The sequence below is a fragment of the Euleptes europaea genome, chromosome 15 (genome assembly GCF_029931775.1).
Source record: "Euleptes europaea isolate rEulEur1 chromosome 15, rEulEur1.hap1, whole genome shotgun sequence".
Taxonomy (NCBI): Eukaryota; Metazoa; Chordata; class Lepidosauria; order Squamata; family Sphaerodactylidae; genus Euleptes; species Euleptes europaea.
The window spans coordinates 44,837,582-44,850,071 of record NC_079326.1 but is presented as its reverse complement, the minus strand read 5'-3'; the positions used below and the strand labels follow the sequence as shown (position 1 = coordinate 44,850,071).

Below are 12,490 nucleotides of genomic sequence, written 5' to 3'. Positions count from 1 at the left end.
ACTTCATCATATACACAGAAGGATCAGGGCTGAACCTCCTCACCCAGTTATCAAATAGAATTGTGGCAGCAAATGGATGACTCCTGCCAAAATACAGCATACAAGGCAGGTGAGCCATCTACCAGTTAAGAAAAACTCTAGATACCATTAAAATGTAAAATTGACTGGGATTATATAAGAAACTGTAGGGCATATATCTCAAGATGTTGAGGGTATTTTTAGAGTGGGTTCTCTCTGTACCAGTTCCTGGAATTCTTATAAGGAGTTGACACCACTGGAACATCACATTTTGTTATCTTTCATGTGAAAAATATTAAATTATTATTTTAAAAGATCTATCCAATGTCAAAATACCACCAATATCACTTGAGTGGTACAAAATGATTTTAAAATGTTCAGTTTCGCACATCAAATAAAGTTCTGCAAATTCATCCCACACCATGTAATCATCATGAGATCACAGAAGTGGAGACTATTTTAATGTCTTAGCTTTAAAAGCTTTACAGTATTTTCTTGGATATTTAGGTCTGGTACCCAAGAAGAATATTTTTAACATGCTGAGTTTAATCAATGAAGATTTAGCAAAGATACCAGTAAGACCTCTGTCTGTGTCTGTCTGTCTGTCTCTGTCTGTGTCTGTCTGTCTGTCTCTCTCTGTCTCTGTCTCTCTCTGTCACTGTCTCTGTCTGTCTGTCTCTGTCTCTGTTTGTCTGTTTGTCTGTCTGTCTGTCTCTGTCTGTCTCTGTCTCTCTGTCTCTCTCTCTCTCTCTATATATATATATATATAAGCGATTCATAATATTTAATGGTAATGGATGGAAAGATGCTATTTATGAATAAAAGATTGGGTACGCTCAGAAAGTGCAAATTATATTTATTGCATGACGGGATGTTGAGTCTCATCACTGAATGCTTGTAAATGTTTGGGAGCTAAATCTGAGGAGGAAATAATCAATAGTATACATTGCTATTTAAAGCAATGCCAGGTTGTCTGGATCTCTGATGAAAAGGGAAGAGATTTGGAACACCACGAAAGAGTACAAAGAGGCGGAAGAAAATAATAATGTTGTGCATTTAAGGACTGATTCAGTGCCGACTTTAAGTTTTAATCAGGAATAGGCTCTGAATTCAATCAGACTTCCATGTTAATAAATACAAGGTTGGATTCCACAAACCATTTCCACGGACAGAAGGATTTCCACTGATTCTACCCTTCTGCTATTATTGCTGGAGGTCCCCTTACCTCAGATGCAGATTTGGGGGACATTTTGGAGGGCAGGGAAGGGGAGAAAATAACACTTTACTGACCGAAATCCCCATTAAAGAGTTGAAGGGGGGAGATAAATGAGTGTGTTTTGAAGGCAGTGCTAAGCTCCACCGCCATCACTCAGATTGGCTTCAGGCACAGAGAGGCTCTGTCCACAAACATAGCATCATTTCCCCTTTACGCTGGAGCAAAGGAGGTTTTTCTTTGCTCCAAATGGAAAGCTGCAGAAGCCTCGTGAGTCATGGCCAGAAGTTGCATAACAGTGTGGAGGCTTATTTAAAAGGCGGGGACGTTCTGGGGTCTGTGTGTGTGTGTGGAATCTGTCTATGGGCACAGTCCTGCTGTCAGAAGAGCCTTCCACAGTGTTTCTGAGTGAGTCGGTGTTCTGAGTGCGCCATCTGATTGGAAGGGGGCAACGGGCAACTCCTTCAGAGGAAAAAATCATTTTATTAATTGTTGTTAGCCACTCTGAGCCCCGCTTTGCATTGGGGAGGGTGGGATATAAATAAAATAAATAAATGCTGTTTCCGTATTGGCAGTGACTGAACGGTTCAGGAATAAATGCTGTAGAGATAGGTAAAAGAACTCAAAATTATAGGTCAGAAAGATGAAAGGCCAGAGATTATGCAGAGTCTTGGCACACACCCTCTTCCAGGAATCCGTTATTTTGAAATTCATGTGCTCATACTATTTAAAGTGTTTACTTTTTGTGACACGCTAGCAGTTCTCTGATGTCATACTAGCTCACCCTGAGACACAGTTCGGCAGTTACTGTTATAATTTAATGCAATCCAATAAGGGAAAAAAATAGCATATATCAAAATGTTTGTTCAGCAGTTCCGGAGGATTAACCTCCCCCCCTCCCATAATTAACTTACTTCTTCTTGAGAGTTGTTGTTCATTCTCTTGTCATCTATTTCTAAGGGATGGAAAAATACAATTAGAGGATGGACCACACGAAAATAGTCTTTATCATACACAGCTGATATTTTGATCTAAATAAAACATACAGTAAATGGCGAAAATGTCAACTCTTCTTCCTTATGAAGGTGATCCATCTTTCAGCATACCTGCGTTCTGATCTACATGTGTGTACCCGGAGTATTGTACGCAACACTTGATAAGTCTATTTCAAGTGAAAGGGACGGGGCAGTAGCCCTTGTGGCACCTCATTGCACATAGGTATCTGGGACCTATCTGTCCTTGGTCCTGCCTTGTTCAACATCTTTATAAATGATTTGGATGAGTCCAATTGCCAAAGCGGCCATTTTCTCCAGGTGAAGTGATGTCTCTCGACTGGAGATCAGTTGTAATAGCAGGAGATCTCCAGCTAGTACTGGAAGTTGGCAACCCTAACCACAAAGCTGGAAGGAGGGAGATTGGCAGATAGGGTTGCCAACCTCCAGGTACTAGCCGGAGATCTCCTGCTATTACAACTGATCTCCAGCCGAGAGAGATCAGTTCACCTGGAGAAAATGGCTGCTTTGGCAACTGGACTCTATGGCATTGAAGGCCCTCCCCTCCCCAAGCCCCACCCTCCTCAGGCTCTGCCCCCCAAAACCTCCCACCGGTGGCAAAGAGGGACCTGGCAACCCTTCCTCTCTCCTCCATTGGGGTGTGGGATGGCAGGCTGGGCGAACAGCCCCACTCCAAGCTACCCCACCTCCTGCAAAGCTGGAGGGGAAGGAGGGAGTGGACCCCAGCATGATGGATCTCGTGCCCCTGTTCTTCCTCCCACAATCCCTCCCTCCTTCAAGTAGGAAGGCAAGCAGGGTGAACAGGTGGCGGGGCTGGGAGCCCTGCTCATCTTCTGGTGTCTCTGGTGCTCCTGCCCTCTCATGCCCTAGGCAATTGCTTAGGAGTGCCTAAAGGGCAGGCCACTCCTGCATCCAACTGATTTCCAATTTTGACTTCAGTCTTCCCTTGTAGAAACAATCTTATTTATTTTTTTATGTATTTAGGTCATTGATACCCCGCCTTTCTCCCTCATGGGGACCCAAAGCGGCTTACATCATTCTCCTCACCTCCATTTTATCTTCACAACAACCCTTTGAGGTAGGTTAGAGTGAGAGAGTGTGACTGGCCCAAGGTCACCCAGCAAGCTTCCATGCCACAAGTGGGGATTCCAGCTTGGATCTTCCATAGCTTGGGAAGCTTGTTTTGCTTGGAAAGAAGGCGGTTCAGGGGAGACATGATCGAGTTCTATAATATTATGCATGGTGTGGAGAGAGTGGACAGGGAGAAGATTTTCTCCCTTTCCCATAATACCAGAACTTGGAGGTCATCTGCTGAAGCTGGAGGGTGAGAGATTCAAAACACATAAAAGGAAGTATTTCTTCACACAACACATAGTTAAACTGTGGAACTCCCTGCCCCAGGATGTGGGGATGGCTGCCAACTTGGAAGGCTTAGAGGGGAGTGGACATGTTCATGGAAGAGAGTGCTATTCATGGTTACCAGTCAAAATGGATACTAGTCATGATGCATCCCTATTCTCTCCAGGATCAGAGGAGCATGCCTATTATTTTGGGTGCGGTGGAACACAGGCAGGACTATACTGCTGCAGTCTTACTGTTTGTGGGCTTCCTGGAGGCACCTGGTTGGCCACTGTGTGAACAGACTGCTGGACTTGATGGGCCTTGGTCTGATCCAGCAGGACTTTTCTTATGTTCATAGTAGTCCAACACTCTTAACCACGAAACTCACTGGTCTTTACTGGATATAAAGAAGAGGGTCTATTTTTCTAGAGATGACACCAACCATTTTTTCCACATAAAGCTCCCTCTCTGTGCCAGATAAATTTATCTCTCAGTATTCAAAAATGTCCAGTTTCCCCCACCAAGAAAATCTTTCACACTCAGACTTCAGTAAAAAAAAAAAAAAAATTAAAAAAAAAATTCGGCTGTTTTTTCCATTTGAAAATTCTGCCCTCTCAACCTCTCCCATCTATCTACTTCGTACGATTTTATACATTTTAACCTCAGCCAGAAATTTCTGTAAATTCACATGTCTGCTGCTTTCAGGGTCTTATATAAAACTGCTTACGGGCTCTGGCCTGATTAATGGACTTTTTAGTCTGATTAATGGATTTTGCTCTGTCTCCGTTCCTTTCTTCAGTTCTTTGGCATTTGACTTGCAGGGCCGTGAAGAGGCTTGCAGAAATTACTTCTGTACCTCAGGGAAGATCAGTGTCAGAGGCCAAATGACTTCCTGTTGTCATTTACTGTATTTCTGTATTATTTATGCTGTCACATTAGTAGTGTGGGATGTCCATTTGTGTACAGGTTTTACTGCTTCAGGTGTTCCCGCCTTCTGAGATTAGGTGGTGGCAATATACTCACAAACCTCAGTAAAGTTATGCCCTTCTATGCCCATTGACTTTAATGCATTTAGAAGGGACCAAGTCTGCACTGTTAATTTTACTGGATGTTCTTAGAATAGGTAGCTGTAAATGGATATTGTAGCCAGCGTGGTGTAGTGGTTAAGTACGGTGGTTTGGAGCAGTGGACGCTAATCTGGAGAACTGGGTTTGATTCCCCAGTTCCCCACATGAGCGGCGGAGGCTAATCTGGTGAACTGGATTTGTTTCCCCACGCCTACACATGAAGCCAGCTGGGTGACCTTGGTCTAGTCACACACTCTCAGCCCCACCTACCTCACTGGGTGTCTGTTGTGGGGAGGGGAAGGGTTTGTAAGCCGGTTTGATTCTGCCTTAAGTGGTAGAGAAAGTCGGCATATAAAAACCAACTCTTCTTCTTCTCCTCCTCCTCCTTCTCCCAGTCTGGACTGGATGGGTTCTCTCTGTCTGCCATTCCTGTACCTTACAGATAATTCTTGTTTTAAATAGCATTATGCTTCATAAATGAAAGGAAATGCATTCACTGGAGCCTAAAAATTAATACCTCTGATGAATGGTTCCATTATTTTTTTCCTGTACATGATGTCATGGAATAATATGTACATAACAAACCATATCTTATGTAAAGACAAGTAATGATAAAGAAATTATAGAGTATAAATGACAGGTAATGTGCCAATTAGAAGTACTTCCACTTCCTTGAGCAATAAATCACGCACTAGCTAATTAAATTTAACCAAAAAAATCAGCTAAGGAGAAGAAGAAGTGTTGGTTTTTACTTACTGGCTTTCTCTACCACTTAAGGAAGAATCAAACCAGCTTACAATCACCTTCCTTTCCCCTCCCCACAACAAACACCCTGTGAGGTAGGTGGGGCTGAGAGTATGTGACTAGCCCAAGGTCACCCAGGTGGCTTCATGTGGAGGAGTGGGGAAACAAATCCAGTTTACCAGATTAGCCTCCGCCGCTCATGTGGAGGAGCAGGGAATCAAACCCGGAGGTTGGCAACCTTATCCTTGGGGGGGTCCCTCCAAGTACTGACCTGGCTCATCTTGCAAGATCTGATGAAGTCAGGCTAGATCATGCTGCCTTCTCTCCCATCATTCCATATACCCTTCTATAAAGTATGTACTGTGCATAGTAAAACCCTAGCTCCACTAATACTTGTCTTAGGCACCCAACTTAGTGCTTCTAGAATTGTTTTGTAAAACAGAGGGGGAAAACAGCTGCACTGCCTGCTTAAAAAAAAATTAGTAGAAACCAGTAGTCGTTAATGATTGCTTTTGCAGATACATGGCTTCTGTCAGAAGGCTGAGGGGCTGAAGCCAAAAGCTGAAGTTTGCAATTGAGAACAGCTGGTACTGGCTTCGCGAAGCCAAAAAAGATACAGCATGCCTTATTCCAAGCAGAGGCTAAGTGCTTTCGAAAATAACGTAGAAGTTCACAAAATACATTTCTTGAAAAACCCAGAATTCTATGTGAGTTTAGCCTAGAAGAAGCTGAAGGGTGCCTTAATTGTGCCAGATCAGAAGGGGGGAAATGCCAGGCTTCTGCCAGGCTGTAATGGAATCAAATTATTTAGAAAGAGCTTCTTTCGATCATCCCGTCAGGTTAGATAGGGCTGCCGTGGATGCTCCAGAGCTATTTATTTATTTTTCTCATTATTTTATACATACAACTAGGGTTGCCAACCACCGGGTAGTAGCTGGAGATCTCCTGCTATTACAATCGATCTCCAGCCAGTAGTTCACCTGGAGCAAATGGCCATTTTGGCAATTGGACTCTATGGCATTGAAATCCCGCCCCTCCCCAAACCCCGCCCTTCTCAGGCTTCACCCCAAAAGCCTCCCATGGGTGGTGAAGAGGAACCTGGCAACCCTACATACAACACAGCAACCTGGAGGTTGGCAATCCTAGGATCATTTGTAATACTAGGAGATCTCCAAATAGCACCTGGAGGTTTGTAACCCTATTGGGAACTGATCTCTGTATTCAGGAGATCAGTTGGAATTCCAGGAAGATCCCCAGGCCCTGCCTGGAGGTTGGCAACACTATTACCCAATGAACTTCACGAGCGAGTTGGGATTTGAATGCAGGGCCTTCCAGTCATAGCCCAGTACCACTACAACTCATTGGCCATTTATACAGGGTCGATTTTGATGCTCGCTCAAAGCTTCTTTCTTAAATTCGACCTTTAAAATGCCTATTCATGGTCCTGATGGAAGAGGAGAAAGTCAAACAAACTCCACCCCCTCACTCGCCTGCTCCTTCATTCCTTCATTTGCATAGCCATTAGCAATAATTGTCTGCATAGCTAACTCACGGCTGTGATTCTTCATGCTTCTTTGAGTGGTTGCTTCAAGGCAGGGAGGGAGCAAATAAAAAAGGTTGCGTTAAAGGGGCTCTTAAGAAATGCAGAGCAGGGATGCACTGGCTTCACAGTGACTTCTGGAATGACAGTTCAGCATGAAGAACTCAAAAAAATATGCAGGGCACTTCAGCCTGGAACGCGCTGCTAATTACCAAGCATACACGGCCATTGAGGGACTTTTAGAAGGTCCCTTTCCAGATCTTACAGCCTGACACAGCAAATACATGCAGACGTATACGTGACTGCTACTCCTTCTCAGTATTCCAGAAAGAAAACCACCCAGTTCCTGTTTTTTAGATATCACACAGAGAGACCGAGCTTCTTAGAATGTGTCGGCCTGGGCGATTAGTCATCAGCCCTTTGTACAGAGTGTTGCAACGCGCTGCGTCGACATCTGGTCTTGATATAATCTGGTCCTGTGGAGCAACATTCCTAACAGGCAAAACTATTTCAGAGAAAGCCAAGGGAACAGTGAGAAGCCACCTGTTATACCACAGATAGATTACCTTCTATCGAGAATTTGTTTCCCCACTCCTCCACATGAAGCCAGTTGGGTGACCTTGGGCTAGTCACAGCTCTCTTAGAGCTCTCTCAGCTTCACCTACCTCACAGGGTGTCTGTTGTGGGGAGAGGAAGGGAAGGCGATTGTAAGCCGGTTTGATTCTTCCTTAAGTGGTAGAGAAAGTCGGCATAAAAAAACCAACTCTTCTTCTTCTTATCCAACAGCACTGGTCAAGATGGGCATATTTATTTATTTGGAATATGTCTTTGCTGCCTCTCCAGAGAACTTGCTTGTGATAGATAAACACCTCTCTGGGTGGGTTAGAACCCACAGACCTGTTCTGCTAACAGTGGTGCCTCCCCTTGGTGGAAGAAGCACTTCTGGAAACTTCACACATCAAGGGAAGGTGCTGCCATCAGTGGGATCTAGCTAGAGTTGCCAGCTCCGGGTTGGGAAACACCTGGAAATTTTGGGCTGGAGCCTGGGGAAGTAGGAGTTTGGGGAGGGGAGGGACTTCAGTGGGGTGTAATGCCATAGAGTCCACCTTCCAAAGCAGCCATTTTCTCCAGTTGAACTGATCTCTGTTGCCTGGAGATCAGACATAATAGCAAGAGATCTCCAGCCACCATCTGGAAGTTCAGAACCCTAGATCTAGGCCAGAGTAAGGCGTCTCCTTTCAGCCCGCAATCGGAAGCATCCGTTGTAGCGGTACCAGGAAGTCCCAACAATGAAGGCAGCTCTTGTGAAGAACTGGCAGGGAAGGGGGTCTTTTATAGCTGACTTTTGTCTCTTTTTAATCTCCAGTTCCTCTTTTTTTTGTTCAGGAAACATCCATTCTTCGAAAGAGCTGCAGTTGTTGAGAACATACAGCATATCCTACAGCCAATGGGTGAGCTCTTCATGCATTGCCGTTAAGTGATTCTAAGGTTGTTTATGCATGGGTACTTTCACTCACATTTGCCCTAGGTCTGACTCGGTTGTTCCTTGAAGTTATGCATGAGTTTTCCATCCATTAGAGATGACCTCACGGCCAGCTCTCTCAAATCCTGGGACGTCCCATTCCTCTATCAACCCAATTCTTCAATCTCTCCTGAGATCACCTTAGGTGAAATCCCCATGCATACGGCAAAGCGCGGGACACGGAAGCTTGGATGAGTGACATTTCTCTCACAGAAAGCACTACAGCCAATTACAAAGCAGCGTGTCAAGGGGCAGGGATTCAAATGCTTCCTGCTTCCTGCTTCCTCAGAGTTCTTTCTGAGCAGAAGAAAGGATTTTAAAAAAAGGCTTCGGTTTCTCTCCCCCACCCCTCAATTTCTTTTAGACAGCTCAGTTTTTTAAAATGCTTTTTTTCACAGCACTTGGGTTTCCGCAGGAAGGGGGACGGACTTTTCTCTCACAGTAAGCACTACAGCCAATTACAAAGCAGCGTTTCAAGGGGTGGGGACTCAAATGCTTCTTGATTTGTGCTTGGAGACTGCTGGTGCATTGATCCACAACAGGAAAGTGTGGGTCCAGCGAGCAACAAACCTCAGGTAAAACTCCCATGCAGAAACGACCTAAGTGTGTCGAGGAAGATATTCCAATCAATGTCTCCCTCTCCTCTCCTCCCCTCCCCGTGCACGCTGAGCATATTTCTTAATGCCCAACCCGCAATCAGTGTTTAAATCATTCAGCATGGTCTCACGTGCCGCATCTCCTTGGAAGCAAAGGTTGAGGAACTCGAGCGGGCTGCTCAGATCATTTCCGAGAAAGAGCCATTAGATCAAAACGATTTAGCAGGAGCAACCATTTCATTTTCCACACGGCATTGCATCAGAGCAGCTTCTGCTTATGTCAATAGTGTTAGACTCCTGTGCTTGTGAACTGCAACTGGCAGTTGCATCAGGAGGCATTAGGGTAGAGTGTACTTGCTCTTAGCAAAAATTAAGAAAGTGTACGTAATCTGGGAGGATGGCTGAGCTGAGTGTCTGTTGGAAGAGAGAAGGGTGTTTCCGTCTTCCCGCCCAAAGAAAATGAATGTAACCTCGTGTTCCTGCCTCCTCCAGAAAACTAAATCCATAAAATTGCATAGCTGACAACAGTCTTGAAGATCTCAAAAGGAATCAAAAACGTTCTGAAGGGGCAGAGCAAATATTTGGGGGTAGGGTTGCCAGGTCCCTCTTCGCCACCGGTGGGAGATTTTTAGGGCAGAACCTGAGAAGGGCAGGGTTTGGGGAGGGGAGGGCCTTCAGTGCCATAGAGTCCAATTGTCAAAGCGGCCATTTTCTCCGGGTGAACTGATCTCTATTGGCAGGAGATCAGCTGTAATAGCAGGAGATCTCCAGCTAGGACCTGGAGGTTGGCAACCCTATTTGGGGACATGTCAATAAGAGCAAAACAAGCCCCAATGCAAACCTTCGGGCGATAAAAGTATGCTGCCGGGATGGACTCTTTGTCTTTCTCTGTGAATGTATTAATTGAAAATATTAATGGGCCCACCTTTTTACCCAATCTTTAGGATGCAAGGTGTGTAACAGCAAGAGTTTAAAAAAATAACACTGCTACATTGGAAAACAATAAAATAAAATACGCTCAACAGGAAAAACAGAATAATTCCCTTAAGTCCAGATATAAAGCTATTCCCTGAAGCGACCCACACTCCAAACCACTCCCCCCTGAGGAGCCTAGGTCCTTCCCAAAGTGTCTAACTGTATGTGTGTGTTAAGCGCTATCAAGTTGCTTCTGACTTAAGGAGACCCTATGAATTAATGACCTTTAAATAGGGTTGCCAACCTCCAGGTACTAGCTGGAGATCTCCTGCTATTACAACTGATCTCCGGCCAATAGAGATCAGTTCACCTGAAAAAAATGGCCACTTTGGCAATTGGACTCTATGGCATTGAAGATCCTCCCCTCTCCAAACCCTGCCCTTTTCAGGCTCCACCCCAAAAACCTTCCACTGGTGGCGAAGAGGGACCTGGCAACCCTACCTTCAAATCATCCTATAGTTAACATCCTCGCTCAGGTCTTGCAAACTGAGGGCTGTGGCTTCCTTTATAAAGTCAATCCATCTCCTTTGGAAAGAGCATGGCGTTGTGTGGAAGCTCACAAATAAAGTGGGTGTGTGGAGGGGATGCTGCATCCCCCCCTTGGAGAAAATTCCCTGGGTGGAAACACCCGATTACCCACTCTTAAAGTTAGGCAGAAATAACGCACCAAGTTCAGGCTCCGAACAATGTGTTTCTTTATTTACTCAACATGTTTAGATGTTGCCTTATCTCCTTAGAAACCGCTAGAAAAACATTTATTGACGCCAGCGGTGCCAAAATCTTGCATACTGTCCAGAATGTGTTTGTATTATGTTTACTAATGCTAAGGCAAAATAAATATTTGCTTTAAAATGTCAAAATATATTATTACTTCCCCCCTCTTCCAGGGACTATGCTGGGCGGGGTTCCCTTTTGAGGAGACAGCACAAGAGATTGATGGCATGTCTGTAATATTTGCTTATATGCCAAGTACACAAGATGAGAGCAGCTGGAGGCACGGAGACACTTTGACGGGGCAGCAGCTCCACTACCTAGGGCTGCCACATCCAGGTTGGGAAATCCCTGGAGATTTTGGGGGTGGAGCCTGAGAAGGGCAGGGTTTGGAGAGGGAACTTCAATGCCATAGAGTCCAATTGCCAAAGTGGCCATTTTCTACAGGGGAACTGATCTCTGTCACCTGGAGATCAGTTGTAATACCAGGAGATCTCCAGCCACCATCTGCAGGTTGGCAACCCTACCACTAACCCCACCTCAGAGAAACAACAAAGCCCCAAATGCCTGACTCACATGGTGGTGTTAACTGACCAATGCAGTATTCCAGAATCCTCTGCAGTGCCTTACAGCTCCAGGTTGGAAGATATATGGATATTTTGGGGGTGGGGCCAGCTCAAGGTTGGGAAATTAGGGTTGCCAGGTCCCTCTTTGCAACCGGTGGGAGATTTTGGAGGTGGAGCCTGAGGAGGGCGGGGTTTGGGAAGGGGAGGGACTTCAATGCCATGGAGTCCAATTGCCAAGCAGCCCTTTTCTCCAGGTGAACTGATCTCTATCTGATGGAGATCAATTGTAATAGCAGGATATCTGCAGCTATTACCTGGAGGTTGGCAACCCTATGGGAAATACATGGATATTTTGGGGGTGGAGACTGAGGAGGACGAGTTCTGGGGAGGGACTTCAATGGGGTATAATATCATAGAGTCCATCTTCCAATGTAACTGTTTTCTCCAGGTGAACAGATCTCTGTCGCCTTGAGATCAGTTACAATAGCAGGAGATCTCTAGTCACCACCTGGAGGTTGGCAACCCCATTCATGGATGATCTTACAGAAGGTAGGTGCTGCAGTGCTACACTCAATGTTCACACAAGTGTACCGTTTGCATGAACCATGGGGTTGTTGCTTTGCTGTTGCTGAGTCAGGGAAATGGCAAGATGGCTGTGGGTGGAGCATCTAGGCGAATACTCTGCCTACAGCAAATATGGGGAGATGGGGCGGATCTAACCTGGGGGAGCCTCCAGCAATCTTGGCAAAGGGGGCAGGCAGGGGGGTGGGGACGCAAACAGCACACCACGTCTGCTTCCATTCTGCTCACTGGAGCAAGTTTTTGCACCCCGCCGAGGAAACATCTAAAGTCAGCATTGGTGTGTAATCGGAACCAAGTTGGGTGTGACGCAGCTCTCTGTGCGCGCATACAGAACTATCTCCTCACATCACCCCTTTTGCAGATGGACAGCAGCATTGTCCGTAGGCACAGAATTCTCTGCAGAAGAAGAGCTCTTTCCCATCCAAACAAAGGCACCAAGGGACAGCCTCTTGTTTTCCATCTCCCGTAAAGCCCTGCTGCTTATTGCCTAAGCCAAAAATGGTTTGAAACACCCAGCCTAGCATTTCTTAATGGCTGCGATATGCCGTAAGGCTTGGATAGAAAACGGGAAAGGAGCTTCGGTAAACAGACGTGGGGCTTTT

The 12,490-nt window shown here is 45.4% G+C and overlaps 1 protein-coding gene across 2 annotated transcripts in view; it reads right to left on the bottom strand.

Annotated features, from left to right (window-relative positions):
• Positions 1–12,490, bottom strand: part of PPP1R1C (protein phosphatase 1 regulatory inhibitor subunit 1C) — a 36,875-nt gene that overhangs the window by 19,176 nt on the left and 5,209 nt on the right. For both annotated transcript variants that reach the window (XM_056861535.1, XM_056861536.1), the window contains exon 3: positions 2,146–2,186. In XM_056861535.1, coding sequence (XP_056717513.1) covers positions 2,146–2,186 — 41 coding nt within the window. The remainder of the gene's footprint in view (positions 1–2,145; positions 2,187–12,490) is intronic.